The sequence below is a fragment of the Salvia splendens genome, unplaced genomic scaffold (genome assembly GCF_004379255.2).
Source record: "Salvia splendens isolate huo1 unplaced genomic scaffold, SspV2 ctg1189, whole genome shotgun sequence".
In the NCBI taxonomy this organism is placed as follows: domain Eukaryota; kingdom Viridiplantae; phylum Streptophyta; class Magnoliopsida; order Lamiales; family Lamiaceae; genus Salvia; species Salvia splendens.
The window spans coordinates 1,274-23,279 of NW_024598743.1; the positions used below are offsets into that span (position 1 = coordinate 1,274).

Here is a 22,006-nt window from a genome sequence, read left to right on the forward strand (position 1 = left end):
ATATACGACTACTTTATTTTAGTCAGAGTTTCGAAATGAATTGAATTTGTGTTACCCTCAAAATTTTGAAATATGTTTTTCGTATAAATAACACATTTTATAAGTACTAACCTTAGATTTAAAAGAAGTAAGAATATAAGTATATGAATATGGGCCAAGAAAAGTGTGACAGACGAAAATGCATGAAAATTTAGAAGAGAAGTAAAATAAAAATAAGGGCCAAGAATCTGGGCTTAAATGTATGGTTATATTCTGCAAAGGGAGCAATGAACAAGCCCAGAAACATTGAGTTGAAGATAACAAAAGCAGAAAGAGTATTAAATGTTAAGGATGTCAGAGAGAGAAAGGAAATGCATTCATAGTGAATCCTCCATCTACACTTACAATCTATCCTGTGATGTAGGAAGCAGGCAGGCGATTGGGAGACCATGATCAACACACTGGGAGGTTCCGGTTCGTCAAAGCCGGGGACCCAGGGTTCGGCGATGCCGGGTGGGTACCAACCACCCAATTTTGACGTTGATGCATATGCCCGTCCCTCCGCCCGCGGTATTCGCAGGGATTATCCCAGATTTGGCCTTCCGACTCCCCTCCACCTCGACCGCCTCCGGAGGATGATTCGCCTGCGGAGTAGTTTTTTTTTCTCTAGATTTGTATTTTAAATTATGTTGTGTGTTTTTTATGTTATGTGTTTTTTAATAAAGTGTGTTTGTTTTAATTGAATTGGGTTGGAAAAAAAAAATAAAAATGAAATTGAATGAATAGTAATTTAAGGGACAGAATAAGGGTCTGAGCGTTGCAGGTTCCGTCCCTTAGTTAAGGGATGGAGGAATAAAATACAGTGGGGCCCTCAAATAGTAGTTTAAGGAACGGTGGGGGGACAACGTAGTGGATGCTCTAACAAGGACACTTCTTGCGGTTCTCCGGGACGCTTGAGAGGCGTTCGAGATACTACTTTGTCCAAGAACTCTTCATTCTCCAACAACTGCAAACATGAGAACTTGGACTTAATAACAAACACGCCGTGTTTTAGAATGCAGGCCTATCACAATTTTAATTAATGGAAACGGCCCAAAAAAAGTTCCAGGTGCATTCCACAAGAGAATGGAGTAGACCATAGAAACCGATAGTGTTACACGGAAACGACTGACTCTCAAGATTTCGTCTCAGGCCAGCGGGGAATCACTTCCATGCAAAAGCAATAATTATCATTAAAATTGACTGATTAGCCACCGCAAAATATCACTTATAGCATAGCTGGAGCATAATTACCATTCAGATTGACAACTCAAGCAAGTCTATGCTACACAATAAGATCAGTGCATTGGAGTAATCTTATCTTTCAGTGAGGAGTAGACTGAAAAACTTCAGTAGGAAGAATTGATAGTGTACCTTACTCGTTAATGCAACAAGCAAATTTTACTCAAGAACAATACAATGTTCAGGTTAATATGCAAAAGAATGAGTCTTGGACCTTGGTAAAGTTACTCCATAAGTAGCTTCTAAAACAAGCACCTAAATCTTAGTGGACCTAACAATATAAAATTGAGAAATAAGGGAAAAGGACAACTTACATGTTTCACCATAGAGGTCTTGATATACCATGGAGCAACAGAGTTCACCCGAATGTTATCTTATGCCCACTCACAAGCCAAATCTTTAGTAAGTTGATTCATTGCTCCTGTAAGTACAAAAATAAAGATTCACAACTCCATCTGTTGCAAGAATCTATATTCTGAAAAATAACGTACCTTTCGTAGCTCCATAGATTGATCCAGAATATGTGCACCAAACCAGCGACAGAAGAAATAAACACAATGCTGCATTTTCCACTGGCTTTAAGTAGAGGATGAGCCACTTGACATAGGTGGTAAGCAGAATCAAAGTTTGTAGTCATGATACTAGAATATTCTTCAGCAGTGTAATCAACAGTTGGCTTCCTAATATTAGTCCGACATTATTTACCTACAATGTGAATTGTAGAGGTCAGCCTCAAGTCTTTCCAAAAAGTTCAGTATAATACAATAGAAGCAACAGCAAAATTTCTTCAAATGATGTCACTTAGTTAATCCACTTCCTATTAGTAGACTTCAGCACGAGTTCCATTTTAAATTTTTAATGCATACAAGTCCAATTCACGAACGGATAAACAACGACAAACAATAGCGAACCATTTGTGAGATTAGTATTCTAACACCATCATAAACTTCAAGAAAGATCTTACTGATATTCATCAACAAAGTTCATCCATGTATTAATAATTCCAACGAATAATAATAGTGACTTTTCCTCTGGTTTATTCACTTCATTGTAGTAGACTTCAGCTCGAGTTTTATTCCGATGTACGCAGTTTAATTGGACCAGATATAGCTAGTCACCAGAATTTATAGTATAATAATCAACTACCTCAGGCAAATAGACACTCAAATGTAGCACAATCTCCAGATTCAAAAGAGGCAAAATCAATAGCACGAAAACAACCTGATTCTCTAGCTAAAACTGCAGAAGAAACACCGAATTCAACTCAAAGCGAAAAGACATAATTACAGATAAACGCCTTTCACGATAACTCACCAAAATGTCAAGCTTGCCGCTGAAAAGAGAGGAAACTTTATCCATGAGCTGCGATCTTTGTTCTCTAGAAGACGCATCGCACACAGAGCCACTGACATTAAACCCTTCGAACTCCACTAATGCAAACGCTGATTCAGCTCTTCCTCATTTCTCGAAAACGTATACACAGTGGCGCCCATTTCCGCCAGCTCTTCCACAGTAGCAAACCTGATCGCGATGCAGTGATCACAAACAAGCAACAATGATCGATTAGAAACTAAATTCGAGCTCGAGACTTCTAATTTAATCGATTCTAGATTGATTTTGACACTGGAAAGCTTAAATTGATAGAGGCGCACAGTCCAGTATAGCTCTAGCATGAAAGAGAGAAAAGGTTACCAATTCCACGAGTGCCGCCGGTGACAAGAGCAGTCATGCCGGGCAAAGACCACCGCGAATTGCTGCTTCCGGCCATCGGATTGTCTCCTTCCGTTATCTATATTTTGCCCTAAATTTCTTAAAATAAAATAGTTTATATGATTAAGAATTTAGGACTAAGCTGATATTCAATAGCTTTGGAATTACGATAGCATTGATGATTGAAGTCAAATGCATTAAAGAGAGAGAGTGGGTGTGTATCTACGGCGGACTATGCCGGCGGCCGCACTCCATCTCCCCTTCCAAGCGGCCAAATCGATTGCCATTAATTTCGGCCATTGTGTATTGAAATTACAACTATGCCCTACTAAACTTCAAATTGAATTGAGTCACGAATTCAAACTTCAAGTCAGTATACACAAAAAAGCAATGTTTTAAAAACCGGACCGGTAAGTAAACCGGCGTCATTACTGTTCACTGGTTCAACCGATTTACTGGTCGAACCATTGATTGAATCGCAATACTGTTTATATATATTTATTTATTTAGTAGTACATAATAAAATTTAATTAAATGTTTTATCAATAAATATTATAGTATTATACATTTAATAATATTATTATAGAAAACAAGTCTTGTATTAGTATATTAGAATATTTAATGACGTTAAGTTTAAATATAATAATAAATTATAATACACAATATTATAAACTAATATTAAACTCTATGTATAATTATAAACTCCTATATTGTAAAATATTAGTGATTGTAAAATTATAATTAAAATATAAGAAATATATTATAATTAACAATTTCTTAATAGAATATAAAATTAAAATGAATTATTAGTTTCGTGAAAAAGAATTTCAGATTTAATGTATAAGGATAATTAATGTTCATAATATTTCAAAATGACCGTTCAAGTCCTAGCAACAACAAATCTTAAAAAAATATTTTGAAAAGTGAAAAACCGGTTTCCGGTTCACGATCGGACTGGTCGGTTCCACCGGTTCGCGGCGATTCAATGTGCTAGTGGTTTTTAGGGATGAACCGAACCGGACTGTCTGCCGGTTCACGGTTGAACCGGTTGAACCGGCCAGTTCGGTCCGGTTTTTAAAACACCGCAAAAAAGTTAAATCGATCAATTGCAATTCAATGAGCAAGAGGTTGTGATTAAATTCATTTTGGAACCTTTTAAATTAACAATGCAAAATTTGGAAGGATGAATTGCACCGTGGAGTCTTAAACAAATATGTCTCCTTAAATCGTAATAGTTGCTTCAATCTAGAACCGGACTGATAATTCTAGTTTCTAATTGTAACCCAACAAGTGAGAGAGAAACTGAAACTGGACTTATTGGTTCTACCAGTTCGAATCCAATTTTAACTTTTCCGAACTAAGAATTGATTGTTAACCGTTGATTTTAGCCCAAAATTTGAAATTAAATAGAGAAATTAAAGAAATAGTCGTGTACCCACCCTAACCCTAGAAATACAATGTCGAACATAAAATTATAATAAAAATTGGATAGAGGATTAAAAGTGAATCCATGGGCTGATAAAACATCACATGCAAGCCGACAAAAACAGTGCCCAAAAACGAGGAAAGTTAGTTGAAATTCGCAGTATATTAACGGCGTGGGGCATCCCCCACCTCTCACCACTACACCTCTAAACTCCTTTTACTTTTTTTTATTAGCGTTTTGCTTAAAGAGTTGATTGACATCTTGTCGTTTCCATTTATGAGATCGGTTAATTTGTTGGTTAATTGGATTAATATTATAGAGATGGAATTCACTTCCATAGTGAAATTAATAGCCCACCAAATTTTAAAAATTAAGTTTGAAAATTTAAATTCGATAAAATTTGGATTTAAAAAACATGAGTGTGAGCAGGGTTGGTCCAAGCTAACTTTAAGTGATAATATTGCCTATTTTTCGATTTATTTGTTAACTGATTTGACACTTTTATTATATATTTTGTATAATCATAAAATAAAATAAAATCACCCATTAATTTCATACATCTATGTGTGGTAGTTTTATGTCTTTGTCGAAACGTTGGCTCAAAGTGTCAACGTTGATTAATTTAAATTAAATTAAATTTATAACGTTATATGCATTCTCATGTTTTTTCAAGAAGAATTCAATTAAATAATTTTCTTTAGTATATGGAGTATATGCCGTGAAGAAAGAGCAAACAATGTAATCTCTCGCTTATGGAGTCATAAAAGTTAAAAGTTCAAACTTCACCGTTTTCCACAACTAGTAACATGGAGCCACTATGAAATGGGAAGGTGTTGGCTCAAATGGTTTCCATTAATTTATTTGCATTCGACAACCGCATGTACCAAAATAATACTCCCCGTCCCTTAAAAAGTATGCATTTTTTATTGAACTTGAATTTTAATATATAATTAGTAAATTAAGAAAAAAAATCAAAATATTATTAGCGAGGAATAGATTCCACCTCATTATATACTTTTACGGACGGACAAAAAAAAGAATGCAACTCTCTTGGGACTACTCTTTTGGGACTGAAGGAGTAATTACTCCCTTGTCATTAATTTTCTTTGTTGTCCATCCATCAACACTTGTGTTATTTATATTCTACTACTACTATTTTTTATACTAACTCATTTTACTTGTATTTTATTATAAAATTAAAATAAAAAAATACGACTTATGTTTCACTAATATTTTCATCCATTTTTCTTTTTAGTTTTTAAAAGTTGAGCCGAATCAATCAGTGAGAACTAACGGCGAATAGAGAAAATAATACAAATGTGAAAAAAATACTGTCTCTGTCCATAATAGATGTCACACTTTTCTTTTTAAATTGTCCTACAAAAGATGTCACATTTTCTTTTTTGGAAAAGGCTCTCTCACATTAATATAAATATATTATTTTCTCTTTTCACTTAACACACAAAACAACACCTCTTAAAATCTTGTGATAATCCCCAAGTGTGACATCTAATCTGGGATGGAATGGAGGGAGTACTACCAATAATTCACATCTATTACCAAAATGATGCTTTTTACCACGTAACAAAAAATGGAAGTGAGACAATGGCATTTGATTTGATACCCCTCCGACAAAGATGACCAACCTTGTCTAATAGCCGCCACCCCCACACCCTCTATTTCCATTCCACTTCTCATTATGATGCTACTAGCCTTCTACCATCAATCAATTCGCTCTAATTTCTCCCTTCCCATAATACACACGAGAAATAAAAATATAAATATTACTACATTTCGCGTTGACAATTTTCGATAAATTAAAGACATGAAAACACCATACATAAACATACGAAATTAATGGGTCATTGCCAAGTCTAGCATTCATTTTTATTACGTTGTCCCAATAAAAATAAATGCATTAGTCGTGTAGTATGTCTGTATGTAGACTAGATCTTCAATTTTCCTAAACAGGAAAAAAAAATAAACATTCAAGAATTGCAATTAATAGAGAGAGAGAGAGGATAAGCTGATGGTGGTCTGATCCTTTATGCTATGAAAGGGCTACCGTCGGTCGCGACACGTAGCATATTCTCACACTTACTTTTTAACTACTTCCTGCCAAAAATCATTCACCGAGAGAGAGAATTTGACCTGACCGCAACCCTAGCTAGCCACATTCAAACCGGCGCAGTAAAATTCCAAACAAAAATCAAACCATATTTTTCTCAATTTAGAAGGAGTTTCAGTACTTTTGTACTCTTGTTCGTTTCCTAATCAAGATAGGATTTTATTTATCTATATATAGATCTAGAGACAGAAGAAAGAGATAGGAATTCGGATTGCGATTTTGATATTTGGATAGAGAAATAGATTAGATAGATTGGTAGATTTGTGCATTTAGAGAGAGACAAAATCAATCAATCGATCGAATCGACATGGCTAATAGGTGGTGGGCAGGGAACGTGGCGATGAATCCGATGTCTTCACCGGCGCCGAACAGCAGCGGCAGCAACCCCAACAACTCGAGGGGCGAGAATCTAGACGAGGCAGAGGACGGCCAGAACCCGCGGGCGACATCGAGATCTCTGAGCCGTCCTCGGCCGCGTCTGGGGGCCGCCGCCCAGAGGCCGGCCCCCGGGCTCGAAGAACAAGCCGCGCGCCCCGGTGGTCATCACCAAGGAGAGCGCCAACGCCCTCCGCAGCCACGTCCTTGAGATCGGCAGCGGCAGCGACGTCCTCGACAGCATCGCCGCCTTCGCGCACCGCCGCCACCTCGGCGTCTCCGTCCTCTCCGGCAGCGGCGTCGTCACCAACGTCACGCTCCGCCAGCCCGGCGGCGGCGGCGTGCTCAGCCTCACCGGGAGGTTCGAGATCCTCTCGCTCTCCGGCGCCTTCTACCGCCGCCGTCGCCCGCCGCCGGGCCACCGCCGCCGGGGGCCACCGGGCTCACCGTCTATCTCGCCGGCAGCCAGGGACAGGTCGTCGGCGGCCCGGTTGTCGGCACATTGATCGCCTCGGGGCCGGTGATGGTGATCGCCGCGACGTTCACTAACGCCACCTTCGAGCGGCTTCCGCTCGAAGAAGACGGCGAAGGGATGCATTCTCAGCAGACGTCGCCGCCGCAGCGTTCTGCTGCGGCGGCAATGGCTGAGCCGCCTCCGCCGTCGGAGGCAGCTATGTATAATAACGTGCCGTCGAATTTGCTTCCGAACGGCGGCGGCTCCGAAATGCCGCACGATATGTTTTGGGCTCCGCCGCTCCTGCTTCCTCCGTCCTATTAGGACGGAGGTGGCCGCGGGACAAGGTCGGAAATTCTTCCTTGTAAATTAAATGCTTTAGTTTTTAACTCTAATTTGCAATCTCAATAATTAGCTTCATAAAGTCACCTTTTTATTTTATCAAATGTGCAACTTAGTTTGAATTCTTATGTTTTGTTTTATGGAGTACTTATTAATTAGAGTAAGTATTTGTGTTGTGGCTCAAATTGGGAGAAAAGGTTGAATGATTTTTGTGATTATTTGCGATCACATCTCCTAGTGGTTCATGTACATGTTCTTGCAACTTGATTTATTTTGGACTAATTAGAGCAACTTGATTTGAGAGTTTTGGTTTCCTTGGACTTCATCTAGAATTTACCAAAGCCGGTGTGTTATAGGTAAGATCAATTGACTACTACAAGTCCACAATTATGATTAATTAATTTGATAATCTTTGATGGTGGAAGATTAATTAGGTTTGGCAATAAATGCTAAATTAGTTCAAATTTCAAACCTATGTTTTAATTTTGAATGCAGTACCTTTATGGTGTATGGAATCGTCCAATTAGAACTCGATCATGATTGAAAGGTATTGAATTTAATTAAGTCTAAAAATATACTATTAGGATCTCAGAACTAAGACTAGGAAGCTTCTAGTATAAATTATGGTCATGCTTGCAACTGCTCTAATTGAATTGCATAATGTTGGAGAAATTTTGACAGATGCCTGCAGCTGATTAATCGATTTGAGTTATAATAAAATATGATGATATCTCTGTGCAAACTACGAGTAGTAAATATGGTTAATAATTATTGCTAATAGTCCTAGCTACAAGCTTGGTTACAAAAAAAAAGGCTTGGTTACAAAAGGATTTTCCTGTACATACATGAGTGATGCAATTAGTCACATTTGTTTACTATATGGATTCCTAAACCCACATATTCTCCAGATGTTTACTGTGATCCTCGTGAGGTTAATATATATTAAAATGAGTAAATGACTATTCATGTGGCATACAATACCGGATATTCATAAAATTATATTGTAGGACTAGTATATAATTCTACAGTCGTGGAAATAATTTATTCATTGATTAATCCAAATCCACGAAATATACTTTAGTTTGTAGGACTCTCAAAAAATTATATTGTAGGAGTAGTATAATTCTACAGTCGTGAAAATCATTTTAAACGCATAGAAACGTATATTTCTAAATGAAATGATTAAACAATGCTAATATTGATCACCTATTAATTTGTTTCAGTATGCTTCATAATAGTATTTTCTAAGTTTTGAAAATCATTTTCTCTTTTCACATCTTTCATAAATGTATCTAGTAAGCGTTGAAGGATCATCACATCAATATTTGAAATTCGTAAAGAAATAAAAGTTCCAAATATGAGTATTTATTTGTAAAAAAAGAAAAGCAATATTTATGATTCAATCAATCCTTGCATATCAACTTAATTTAAACTTCATCTAACTAACCAGTGTGAATGTTACGGACGTTCTCCGTAACGAGGCCGGATGGCTAACTTCTCGGAGAGATAAGGTGATCAAACCTTCGACGTGCTCGAAGGAAAGCTCACGAATTGCCGATTTTCGGACGTTCTCCGATGAACAACAATTTGGAAACGAAATATGATATCCTTGTTACTCAGGACAAGTTTGTGGAAAATAATATATATTCATTGAATGATTAAAACGATAACAACCTAGCCCTATTTATAATACTAGAATACTAGCTTAGGAAACAAGAAACAAATATAAGAAAAGATATGCAAATCCCTAATATATCTAAACTAATAAATAATGGTAGAATACTCGTATCAGTGAACTAAAGAAACCGGCACCTTCAAGAGAATGGCTAGCAAGCGGCACGGCTCGACGCAGTTGAGGACGTCTTGGTCCATGACTCACAAAAGAATGGACTCGACAACAAGTCGAGACTCAACAATTGGCAATATCCTATGCTTTGTTACTCTGTAGTATGTAGCAGTGGCGGAGGGAGTAGGGACAAAGGGGTACGAGTGTACCAAAAAAAAATAGTAGTATTATATATTTAAATACAAATTCCGAGTTTATATTAATAATATATGTATAAGAGTGTCCACTATGGTGAGGACACGGCGATAGCCGCGGGTTGGGGCGGCCGGCGGGCGGGTTATAGTGTAGAAGTTGTCCGCCCCGGGGCGGACGAGGATTGGGGCGGTAGGACGGAGGACGACGGATAGGCGGAGTTGGGGCGAGGACGCGGCTGGTAGGAATTAGCCACGCCTATAGGCGCGGCGACCATAGTGGACGGACATCCGGCGCGGCTATGTCAATTTCGATTTTTTTACCTCTATAATACCACTCCCCACCACCAATTTTTCACCATTTTCACAAAATCCATCCATTCCCTATCTACACAACCACTCACCGTGGAGACGACGAATCACCCGACTCTCAGGAGGTGTCCATCATAGTGGCGGAAATAGAATTTTACCTGTTTGCAATACAACGAATATTCGGCTCCAATTACCTCGTTTTCTAATTATTTACACTGCGATGATTTTAATTATACCTGATTAAAACTAAAAACATTTTAAAATAAAAATTGATTATAAAATTTGGGGGCTATTGGAGGTGTCCACCATAGTGGCGGAAATAGAATTTTGGGGCTTTGAACAACTAAACTGGGGCTATAGACAAAAACTGGGGCGAGGCTATTGGGGGTGTCCGCCTTAGAGTGGACACCCTAATGTCCCCTATTTGGCTACTTCAAAAACTACGCGGCCAAAAACTAATGTCCCACTAATCCATATTAGCCTATTCCTCCAATAAATACTGGAAAAGAAATAAAATACATTTAATAAATCAAAAAGTGGTAAAACTCAATTTTAATTCAAAGCATTTTTTACAGAACACAATAAAAATAACAAACCTATTGCCATCGCCAATTGAAAACCGTCGACTGTTTCTGCTTCTTGCCTTCTTCCACCGTCGACTACTACTCACCAACTCCGGTTTCTTGCCTTCTTCCGTGACTTGCCGCCTCAATTTTCATCATACACTTTGTTCTTTGTTGAAAAGGTGAGTGATTAGGAATTTAGGTGTAAAAGTTTAGTTCATTAAATAATTTCGGGATTTTGGCAGCTTGTGCAAAATAGAATAAGGTTTTACATTTTATGACTCTCTCTTATTGTCTTGGAATTGGGGTGAATTGAAAACAGCCATGCTTCCAATTATTTGTGGATGAGAAATTCTCAATTATGTATTATTTTAGGGATTATAGAGTATTAAATGCACAAGTATTTAATTTTAAATAGCTTAATTGTTGTTTTGGATTCTAAATTATTGTGTTTCAATTTTAAAAATTTGATCTTATGACTTCTATGATAAGTTGTTTTTTATGTCTAGTTATAAATGTTGTGAATGCACAACATTAGAATTGAATGGTCAATATTTATTTTGACAAATTTTGTAATGACATCGTGTGCAGGAAATAAAATAAAAAGTGATGAGAAAACAAACCGATCTTCGACAATTTATGTCCAAAAGGAGAAAAACTCATGATAGTTCAAGCTCTCCGGCTTCAAGCTCTCTACCTTCAAGCTCTCCGGTTCAAGCACTCCACTTTCAAGCTTTCCACCTTCAAGCTCTCTGGCTTCAAATTCAATTGGTATTGTATCTCCAATTTCAAAGATGTGTTTCTACAAGTATCCGATGATGATATAGTGAATCGTTTTGAAGAAATGAAGACTCGTAGAAAAATAAATTAGATATAATGTAGTTTATTTTTGTATTTTGAAATGTATGACTCTAAAATTTGTATATTTCAAAATATATTGCTATAAGTATTAGTTTTTATTTTTGGTATGTTATATAATGATTTATCATATGACTCGCACCCCCGAATATAAATTCTGGATCCGCCACTGGTATGTAGTCAGCACATGATATTAAGAGTTTTGAGTGGTGTATATTTATTAATATTAATATATTAAATAATTAATATATTGTAGAATAATGTTATTAAAAATATTTTTTTAGTATAATATATAAATCCGGTATTGTATGTCACATGAAACGTCATTTTAAATGCGTGTATTAAACGTAACTAAAGGAAATTCAAATAATCCAAATCAATTCATAATCCGGTATTGTAGAGTTTAACTGTCACTCTCTTTTTTCATTTTCAATTGTACTTTTCTTGGCGGGAAATACAAAGCGGTGTTTCAAACAGAATAACTGAGGCTCTCCTGCAAGCTTGATGGTTCCAAATTCCATCTCGTAAATTTCTCTGGATCCCTGTCTCATTTGTGTATATGATTACCTAATTGCGTTTGTGCATGTAAAGTGTTTGTGATAATGTCTCTTTCATGCGGTAGTTGAGAATTCTGGAGTATTTTTGGTTGCATTTTGTTGTTTCGATCTGCTTTTCACACCGTTAATTGTACGCGCGACTTATTTGCTTCGAAATGACGGTGCTGAGGTATACATATTTCGTATACTTGCAAGCAAACCGGAGCTGTGACGCTGCTGAAAACCTCTGAATTCGTGAATTTATCATCGAAGGGTGCGTGTACTCCGAAGCTGGATGTTGTCGATCCGGAACAAGGAATCGGAAGAGATGTGTTTCTGATGTGAAATTGGGGATTGAGACTTGAGAGTTCAGATTGGAATCCTGATGTGAGTATAGTTTCGGAAGTTTCACCGAATTTGGATGATGGAGGTTTCACGGGACTGTTGGAAATTAAGCATGGATATGAAAGCTTTGGGGTCTGTGTCATCTGAAAAGGATAAGACGGAGAGGCTTATTGAGCCTCGAGGTCAGGCAAGAGTGTTCCATACAGAGAAATAAACGACATTCATATTGCTGGTGATTCAGCTTGGTAAAGAAGGTGGTGCAGATTGTGGTGGTGATGTACCTGTGAAGAGTATATCAGAGATTCAGAGGCTAAAACTGATAACAATGACTAGATGGAAACTTCATGTAGAGAATGCGAAATTGGAGTCCGAAGCATCCCCTTTGAGGCACGAGATCTGTTGGTTTGTTTGTATAATGAAAACATGGATGGTCACTTTCTTGAATTGAGATTCACGTAAGAGATTGTTCGTGGTTATCTGAGGAGCTATTTGCCAAGAGTTTTGGAGGTTGCAACACTAACAAGTTAAGTGCAATTTGAGCTGCATTATGCCTCTTCTTCTCATGTATTTATTGGAATCAATATGAAGAGATAGTATGATTGCATTTTAGTATATTTTTGCATTCTGAAGCATGTGCCTTCTTTTGCTTGTATCATTAAGTCAGTTTTCTTTTTTATTGATCTTACCTTACAAGTATTGGAACTGGAAACTGATAGCTGAGATCTCCTATTTTATGTATGGCAGTGATGAAGCTGCATATCAATCGAGCATCTCTCAAGTGCTCGTCGCTTAGTAATATACCCAGGTAATATTTGTTTAGTTAACTACACCTAAAACTCATACTGGTAACAAAACGCAATCTCAAAATGGTGCATCTTTTACTATGTCTGCTATATCAGAAACATAAACAAGTTTATTTAGCTATGGTCTTTTAAACGACGCATATAAAGCCTGGCAAAGTAGATCTCTTGTTCTTACATTACTGATATTGCCTTTTCTGATTTGAGTCGCACATATTTGCTAGCTATTCTGTAATATTAATTTATGCTTAATTTAATTATACATAATATAGTTGATGAATCAAACAGATATTGGCTTTTCTGATTTGAGTCATATAAAGCCTGGAAAAGTAGATAGTATTGGAGCTTTGGCTAACACTCCCAACTTACAGACTTAAGCGGTAAAATACGAAAACAAGAAAAACAAAGGTGACGTAAGTTCCTCTCTCCCTACCACTGAGACTGAGGTTGTGCTGCATACTTGGTCCATAGTGATTGCAGATTATTGTCTTGGTAGATGTAATAATCTTGTTCAAGCAGCCTCTCCAACAAGCAGCCTTCAGATATCACATCGCTCGTTCCCGGATCCATCATTGTCTGCATAATCGCTTCATTCTCCCATTCTCTGCTAAAATAACCACCAGGGTTAGCTATTGCTTTTCCGTACATTTCTATCTCCTCCTCTAGGATAGCCACCTGCAATGCAAAAACAAGTTACATACTTTCATTATTAAATGTATGATATTGGTAACATTTTGTGGGACAATCTAAAACCTGCTGCTGCAGGGCAAAGATATGAGCAATGCAACCGTAAATAGGGTCCTCCATGCGTGCCAGCGCTTCGTAAGATACAGTTATGGCTGCGTCGCTTCTGCTATGCTCCGGCAGATGTGACAGCAGCTTCGACACGTTGCTGGCTCCAAACACCTTATGGACTGCTGCAAAGTGGTTGGCTGCTTGCTCGTAACTGAAATAAGGTGCGAATATACATTCTTCCGTGCACCTCCTTCTTAAGAACTTACACGCTCCACACGACGAGCTTACTCCTGTCATCTGCTTGACTCGTAGTCGTTTATGTGCCTTGCTATGTGTTGTGTATGAGTAGCTGCTCACCCATATAAAGGCCTCAGAACAAGACTGAGAGAGACATTTTACTTTATAATAATGGAAAGTAGATTCTTTTAGGTCCCCTTCGTGCCCAACAAATTCCATTCACAAATCGGGTAAACTTTCCAAATTTTATGTGTTTTGAACTTTTTAGAGGAGCTTTATCCATAACGAATGATACAGAGACCCAATCATCATCATATTATAATGTGAAGCTCAACAACCGAGAGAATATTGCTGATTGTTATTCTATTTTAATGGTTTTTTACCAAAGGGATTAGGCAAGTGCATGCAACACTCGCCATTTTCTCTTTATATAGCAATAATGAGTAAAGTCGTTTGTCTTTCCAAGAAAAAAGAGCATTTCCACACGTGAACAGTTGTGGCCTTTTCATTGTTCATTTTTTGACTGTGCCAATGGGAAATGATGAAAGTGAAAGTAGGTTCTTGTTCACCATCTCTAATTCAGTTTATTATAATGTGTATGAGTAAGTTATGAAGGAAGCATTTGTTGCACTGTCCACCGTTGGAGACTACGAGTGTAATAGGAGCATCCGTCGACAAAAGGATCACCCTAAGATGATCATTTCATGGCTATTGAGAACGAATTAAATCAGATGGTTCTATTTCTCAATCTTTCTGACTTGCTCCTATGAACCTACAATAGGTTTGAGGATGGTCTAGTGATGGAGTGCGTGTTCTTGATTCCATGGTCTCGGGTTTGAGTCTAAACGACGTGTCAATAGGTCTATCTTTGCACACCAAAATAAAAATGAAGTTGCTATAGTATCTGTAATTTAAAAATAATGAGTGTAGAACATATGCTAATATTGTATAGCCTCTCTCCTAGGGAATGAAACTAGGTAGGCTAGATGAGTCATAAATCCAATTTGTCTGTGCATGTTCATTCTCCATTACGTGCATATTTTATTATTCTCAAAGACTAAGAAGTTGCATGATAGTATATGGCTGGCCCTATCTTCAACAGTTGCATATGAGAGGGAGAGAGAGAGAGGCTCTGGGAACAGGGGAATGCCGAAAGTGTTGAAGTGAAAAAAATTCAAGCTTTCCGTCTTGTCCACTTTCGAGCTTAACGATGAAAGTGTCTTTCTCTATCAATCGTTAATTAATTCTATATTACTACTAATCTGCCCACCTTACGGTTTTCTGCCTTTCAAATTTTGATTATATGATGTTTGACGTGTGGATTTGTATAAAATCCGTACAGGAAAAATAATCATTTTTTTTTGGCATGTCTTCCAATTTTTTTATCTATCTAGTCATATTTATCATTAATTTATTAATTTTGTGCGTGTTCATTTTTGTACGTGTTTTCATGTTGTGTCGAAAATCGTTAGTCCACTTTTACGTGAGTACACAAGTTTAGCGGCATAACATTGTTTTGTGAAAAATTTCATCCAATAAAGGTAAATTTCAATTTCAAAAAATATATTCATGATTTATTAGATTAAAGAACTTTTGTAGAGATGTATTATCATGCTAAACTTGTGTAATCTCACTCTAGAGAAAATTTCCACAAATCTAAAGTATCATACCTTGATATTGTATATACTAATTTAAAATGTGTAAAGTTAGATACAAATCTACTTCTATTGAGCGGTGGCGTTTTTTAGCATCCCCATCCTACTCTTGCTAACGAGCACGGATGTGAGCCTGGACCCGCTTTTACTCCCTGCTCTTAAGTAAGAACACAACACCAACATCCGTGCTCTTCCACAAGGACGAGCTCAATGGTCTCACCATTCTATTATTCAATTTAAATAAAAACATTTCCACAATATTAAAATTCATTAAAAATAACCGAATAATATTACAAATTACAAAAAAATTAAAAATTACATAATTAAAATCCTAAAAATTTAAAATACATAATTAAAATCCTAAAAATTAAAAATTACAAAATAATTCATAAAATTAAAAAAACCCACTACTCGTGGCCGAATTTCGCCCAAATGTGTTTGATTAGGTCTTCTTGTTGCTCAATGTGGGCTCGGTATCGCGCATTGTGTTCCTGTCGATCCTCTCGCCCACTGTCGTATGCACACCGCGGCGTGGAGAACCTCGACGATTGAGCTTCCGGCTTCATCTCGTCGTAAAAGCTAGCCGCCATCGGTCCTTCGTCAGCTATAATCACGTTGTGCAAGATAATACACGTGTACATGATGTCGGCGATATTTTTCACGTACCGCAGCCGAGACGTGGCCTTCACAATGTTGAATCGCCTTGAAGGACCCCAAAGCTCTTTCGACGTTTTTCCGAGCGGACTCTTGACGCTGCGCAAAAAGAACCCTCTCGGGTCTTGCGGGTTGCTGAGTGTCTTCACGAAAGTCGACCACTTTAGGTAGATACCATCGGCGAGATAGTAACCCATGTGTATGCATTCCGTTGACGGTGAGTCGATCACCAGTGCTACACCATTCAACACATCATTGAAGAGTGGTGAAGAATAGAGCACGTTCAAGTCGTTGTTGGATCCGGCAACACAGAAATATGCATGCCAAATCCATAGACGGTAGTCGGCGACCGCTTCAAGGATAAGTGTTGGGCCGCCACTTTGGGCCCCTTAAGTGTTGCCCCCTCCAAGCAGTTGGGCAATTCTTCCACCTCCAATGCATGCACTCAATTGCCAAGCATACCGGGAAAACCATGGACTGTTTCATGAAGACGAAGCAACCGTTGGCAATCATCGGTGTGGGTGCCCGAAGGAATTTCTCACCGAAAGCTGAACGAACGCCGTCGCAAAAATTTTAAGGCAAATGATTCCAATGACTCACCGACATGCAAATACTCGTCGAAGAGGTCAGCCGTTTGCCTAGTAGCAAGTTGTCGGATGGCACAAGTACACTTCTGCAACGCCAAGATACTTTGCCGACCGCTGCGTCTCTACTTGTTTGAAAGTATTCAACACGGACAGACAATGTGTTGACAATACGCATAAAACAACCGTTTTGACATGCGAAAACGCGCCGAAAGTAATCTTCCAGAAAACCGTGGCTGGTCGGAAAAATAGTCGGCATCGAGCCTTTCGTTGGCTCCCTCCCGGTCGATATATTATCGCGGCGAGTTGATCTAGTTGGTCTGAGGAGAGGGGCGGGGTATTCGCGGCGACATAGGCTTCATAGGCGGCACGATGTTGTTCATAGTATTCTTGTTCTTCGCGCTCCGCTTCCGCAATGAGATTGGTGAAATCTATTTAGGTTTGAGTGAGATAGGAAGATGTAGATAAGTTGTATGAAAAAATATGAATGAGAGATGAATGGAGATGATTTAATGTGAAAAATGGATGATGAATGTGTGTATTTATAGATGATTTTAGAATAAAAAATCAAAAAATCAAAAAAAATTCCAGAAAAACGGTAAAAAAAACGATCATATTTTTGGAATCTGAATTTTTTTAATTTTTGGTATTATTTTCAATTAAAAAAATGAATTTCCATCGGAAATGTCGTTGGCCAATCAGAACGCGCCACGTCAAACTGCTTGGCACGGACGTCTCCATGCATCGAGCAGTGCCGCGCCGCAGCAAGAGAGGGCAGCGGCGAGCAGGTTGGCCGCGCCGCGGTGTTGAGGACGGCATCATCGAGCTGCCACGCCAGCGGCAAGATGCAGCGACGAGCAGGCGGTGCCGCGCCACTGGCACGGACGGACGCCGTCCTTCAACCGCTGCTGATGCTCTAACTTCATCTCACAAATCAGATCGCAAATATGATTGGTTGGTTTCAATGGATTATCCAATTGTACTAGGCCCATTTATGATCGGCCAAAATGCCTAAGCCAATTATTATATACCACTTCTCCTTCTTGTACTCTGTGAGAGAGACCTAACATAAAAGTTATACCCCAAAATACATAAAAGTGTTGCTAAGATTGTATTTAACTCATATTCATATGTTAAATATAACTAACTAATCTATAGACCACTGAAAAGAACTCTAGATTTCTATGAATCGTTTGGTTATAGTTTAATTAGTTTAGTTAATTTGGATTCACTATATACACTGATTATTATTATTTGCTACAACATACTTAAGAAATTGAGTTTAGTAGTACTATAACGGAAGGGATTACCTCATACATTTGCATACTACATTTATAATATACCATTAAATAGTTGACAAGTGGATCTTATTTAATGCTTAAAAAAGTTATTTCTAAAATTATTTCCTTCACTTTCTTGCTACCATATTTAATCAAAATAATTTTGTTAACTCTTGTTAAATAATATTATAGGTCAATTTTACTTTTAAAAAAGATTTATAAAAGAGTTACGTTTACGTATTCTAAAAAAATGTCAAAATATCCCTTTTTATTTTTTATTATTTTATTATGATGATTTACTTTTTAAAATATTTATATAAAAAAAAACGCCTCTCTTATATAAATAAACTAAAGCTTGACCAAATTTAAATTTTATATAACTATTATCTTAATATAAATAATATAAATATATATTCTATAAAAATAATTGTAAAATTTTATAAGTTAAAAAAGTTGACATAATTAGTTGACTTTATTTTAAAAATCCGGTCTCATTATACTAGAATCAACCAATTATGTCAAACTTTTTTTAATTAATTAAAATTTTACAATTATCTTTATGGAGTACTATATTTTGTATTTCGACAATAGCTATATTAAAATATGAAATTTGGTCAAATTCTAGTATATTACATTTTTATATAATATCGACATCTTTTACATATAATAAAAATTATATAGTCTCAATAAAATTAGAAAATAAATAGTAATAAATAAATTTTTTAAATTTTTTGGAATACCTAAAAATTTAATCTTTTTATATAATTATGAAGTAAATAAAGTTTGACTTAATAAATATTTTTAACAACAGTTACGTAACTTCTTTGATTAATATAATAAGCAAAAGTGCATGAATAACAAAACTACTTTGATTAAATATGGTAGTAAGAAAATGAAGGAAATTATTTTTAGTAATAACTTTTTACCATAAAATGGGATACACTTGTCAAATATTTAGTAGTGTATTATAAAATGTAGTATGCAAATGTATGAGATCCCTTCCGGTACTCTAACACATGATTTAGGTTAGAAGATCCAACCGCTAATTGTTGCGCTTCCACTCGAGTTGTACAAAGTAAAAAAAGCACACTCTCTATTTCAACACGTCTTAACATTAAATTATTCTGAGATTATCCGACATTTAATTAGGGCCCAATTAACCGAGATTAATTTTGTTATAGGGGAACATCGGACTTATCCTACATGACATTGTTCAAAAATTAGTAGTGAGCGCTATCTGCCCATTCATAAAATCAATCTTGTCTAGTTCATCAAACTGAACGCCATCATCCTAGAGTATTGATAAATATAGTGAAAAGTAAAGTCAAAGTTTATAAGAGAAAGAAAACCATAAAAATTTGTTCCACCAACACAAAAATTTTGTTGCCTATTCATTTTTAATTTATTAAGAGTACTGTGGCATAATATAACAGTTCTAAGTCAAGTTTTTTAGTTCTACCTACTTAAATTAATTGTCTACATTTTCTTGTCTTGGTTTACTGAGTATTGAAAAATGAGAACAATGTCACTAGACTAGATATCCCCAACTAATTTATCATACGATTCAAACTTTTATTTTTGCTCTCAAACTTGCATTCATTGTAGTGAAATAAAAATTAGTTTTAAGTTTCTCCAATGGTTGACATGAGCTCATCTTTATCTTCTCAAGAATAAAAAAATGATGTACATCAAATTGCGTAATTATTATGAATATGAAACAAATAAGCCTTAATCACTATTCAATAAACAAAAACTCCAAACCCATGAGAGAAATGTAAGTTGTAATTCTCCAGAGTCTCTATCCATCGCCACAATATACTGAAGCATCATAGACATAATAATTTTCTTATAGTTATTTCACAAACAAAAAAAAAAAAAAGAAAAGAAAAGAAGATAAAACCTCAATAATGCAGCAGACCCAACACTGCAGGCACCAAAATAAAGACAAAACAAATATACTTTTCACAATTCTAAACCATATAATAACAGGAAACTTTTAATTCTTGAAAATAGCAAATAAAGGAAAAAAGAAAAGAAAAAAACTTGATCTTAGCTTGTGGTTGTACATAGTGCTGCATTGTGGTAACTAAAAGATGACCCAATTTAAGTGGAGAAGAGCAAAGCAAAATATTAACCTCAATTTCAACTCCAACCCCCATTCAATCTCCAGCCGCCACGTGTCATGTAAGCAATCTTCATTGTGTGGCTAATTAGTTGTGATAGGCCAATCCAATGTGTATGAAGTTTGTGTATTCCTACTATATATAACAACTCATCCTATCCTATCTCAAGTGTTGCACAGCCACTGAATCACCACCACCGCCCTCTGCAGCTTAATCGCACAATGGCCGCCGCCGTGTCGACCATCGGAGCCTCAACCGCGCGTACCGGTATGTAGTATTATTCTACTCTATCTTTGTTCATATTAGTATAAGTATCAATAAAAATGAAATGTAACGTGATGTAATGAATGTTGCAGTTGAACTTGAATGGATCCAACGGAGGAGGCGCGTGCCGACGTCCTCGTTCCGGCACGAGCCTGAAGAAGGCTAGCGGCGCGAAATCTAGCAACGCCCAGAAGGCGAGCTTCAAAGTGGTGGCAGAGGTGAAGCAGACAGACGGAGACAGGTGGAAGGGGCTGATCGAGGACGTCTCCGACGACCAGCAGGACATCACGAGGGGCAAGGGCATGGTGGACCCCTTTTCCAGGCCCCGTCTGGGATGGGAACCCACGACCCGTCCTTAGCTCGTACGAGTACCTGAGCCAGGGCCTCCGCGAGTACAACCTCGACAACAAGCTCGACGGGTTCTACATCGCCCCCGCCTTCATGGACAAGCTCGTCGTCCATCTCTCCAAGAACTTCATGACACTCCCCAACATTAAGGTATTGTTGGTTGTTTTTTTGTCTTATTGACATATGATTCTGTTAGTCATTCACTCCTTAAAAGGCCTTATTATTTTTTTTTTTCGTGCAGATTCCGTTGATTTTGGGTATATGGGGAGGGAAGGGGCAGGGGAAATCCTTCCAGTGCGAGCTCGTCTTCCGTAAGATGGGGATCAACCCGATTATGATGAGTGCCGGAGAGCTCGAGAGCGGGAACGCAGGAGAGCCGGCGAAGCTGATCAGGCAGCGGTACAGGGAGGCCGCCGACATCATCAAGAAGGGGAAGATGTGCTGCCTCTTCATTAACGATCTTGACGCCGGTGCAGGGCGTATGGGTGGCACCACCCAGTACACCGTCAACAACCAGATGGTGAACGCCACGCTCATGAACATCGCGGATAACCCGACCAACGTGCAGCTCCCGGGTATGTACAACAAGCAGGAGAACCCCGGGTCCCGATCATCGTCACGGGTAACGACTTCTCCACCCTGTACGCCCCCCTCATCCGTGACGGGCGTATGGAGAAGTTCTACTGGGCCCCGACCCGTGAGGACCGTATTGGTGTCTGCAAGGGTATCTTCCGTACCGACGGAGTCCCAGACGAGGCCGTCACCAAGCTCGTCGACACCTTCCCCGGCCAGTCCATCGGTACGTAGATTTTTTCCATTTTTCGTATCACAACTAGTATATAGTATCAGAATTATGTTCTGGATTCGCCACTGGTTGTACTAATTCGGTCAAACATGCAGACTTTTTCGGTGCACTTAGGGCTCGGGTGTACGACGACCTGGTCAGGGAATGGGTGAGCGGTGTGGGGATCGAGAACATCGGTTGAAGCTGGTGAACTCAAGGGAGGGCCACCGGTGTTCGAGCAGCCGAAGATGACGCT

The 22,006-nt window shown here is 37.9% G+C and overlaps 1 protein-coding gene, 1 long non-coding RNA gene and 3 pseudogenes across 2 annotated transcripts; 3 read left to right on the plus strand and 2 right to left on the minus strand.

Moving 5' to 3' along the window:
- Nucleotides 1–784: 784 nt before the first annotated feature.
- LOC121789001 lies at nucleotides 785–6,094 on the minus strand (annotated as a pseudogene).
- Nucleotides 6,095–6,541: 447 nt separating this feature from the next.
- On the plus strand, nucleotides 6,542–7,817 carry LOC121789000 (annotated as a pseudogene).
- Nucleotides 7,818–11,799: 3,982 nt separating this feature from the next.
- On the plus strand, nucleotides 11,800–13,462 carry LOC121788999. The gene is made up of 3 exons (XR_006047956.1): nucleotides 11,800–12,809; nucleotides 13,031–13,091; nucleotides 13,375–13,462. It is a non-coding gene; the product is annotated as an uncharacterized LOC121788999 (long non-coding RNA).
- A 42-nt stretch (nucleotides 13,463–13,504) lies between these two features.
- LOC121788998 (LOB domain-containing protein 6-like) lies at nucleotides 13,505–14,319 on the minus strand. The gene is made up of 2 exons (XM_042187557.1): nucleotides 13,840–14,319; nucleotides 13,505–13,761 (listed from the first exon to the last, which is right to left on the minus strand). Exons 1-2 carry the CDS (start codon nucleotides 14,275–14,277, stop codon nucleotides 13,516–13,518), a joined length of 684 nt encoding a protein of 227 aa, XP_042043491.1. The 5' UTR covers nucleotides 14,278–14,319; the 3' UTR covers nucleotides 13,505–13,515.
- A 6,382-nt stretch (nucleotides 14,320–20,701) lies between these two features.
- LOC121788997 lies at nucleotides 20,702–22,001 on the plus strand (annotated as a pseudogene).
- The last annotated feature ends 5 nt before the right edge of the window (nucleotides 22,002–22,006 follow it).

Coding starts and splice junctions, on each gene's coding strand:
- LOC121788998 (XM_042187557.1), bottom strand. CDS start 14,277: ATGGAATTTGTTGGGCACGAAGGGGACCTAAAAGAATCTACTTTCCAT. Junction 13,762..13,839: donor TCTTTGCCCTGCAGCAGCAG/GTTTTAGATTGT, acceptor TTTGCATTGCAG/GTGGCTATCCTAGAGGAGGA.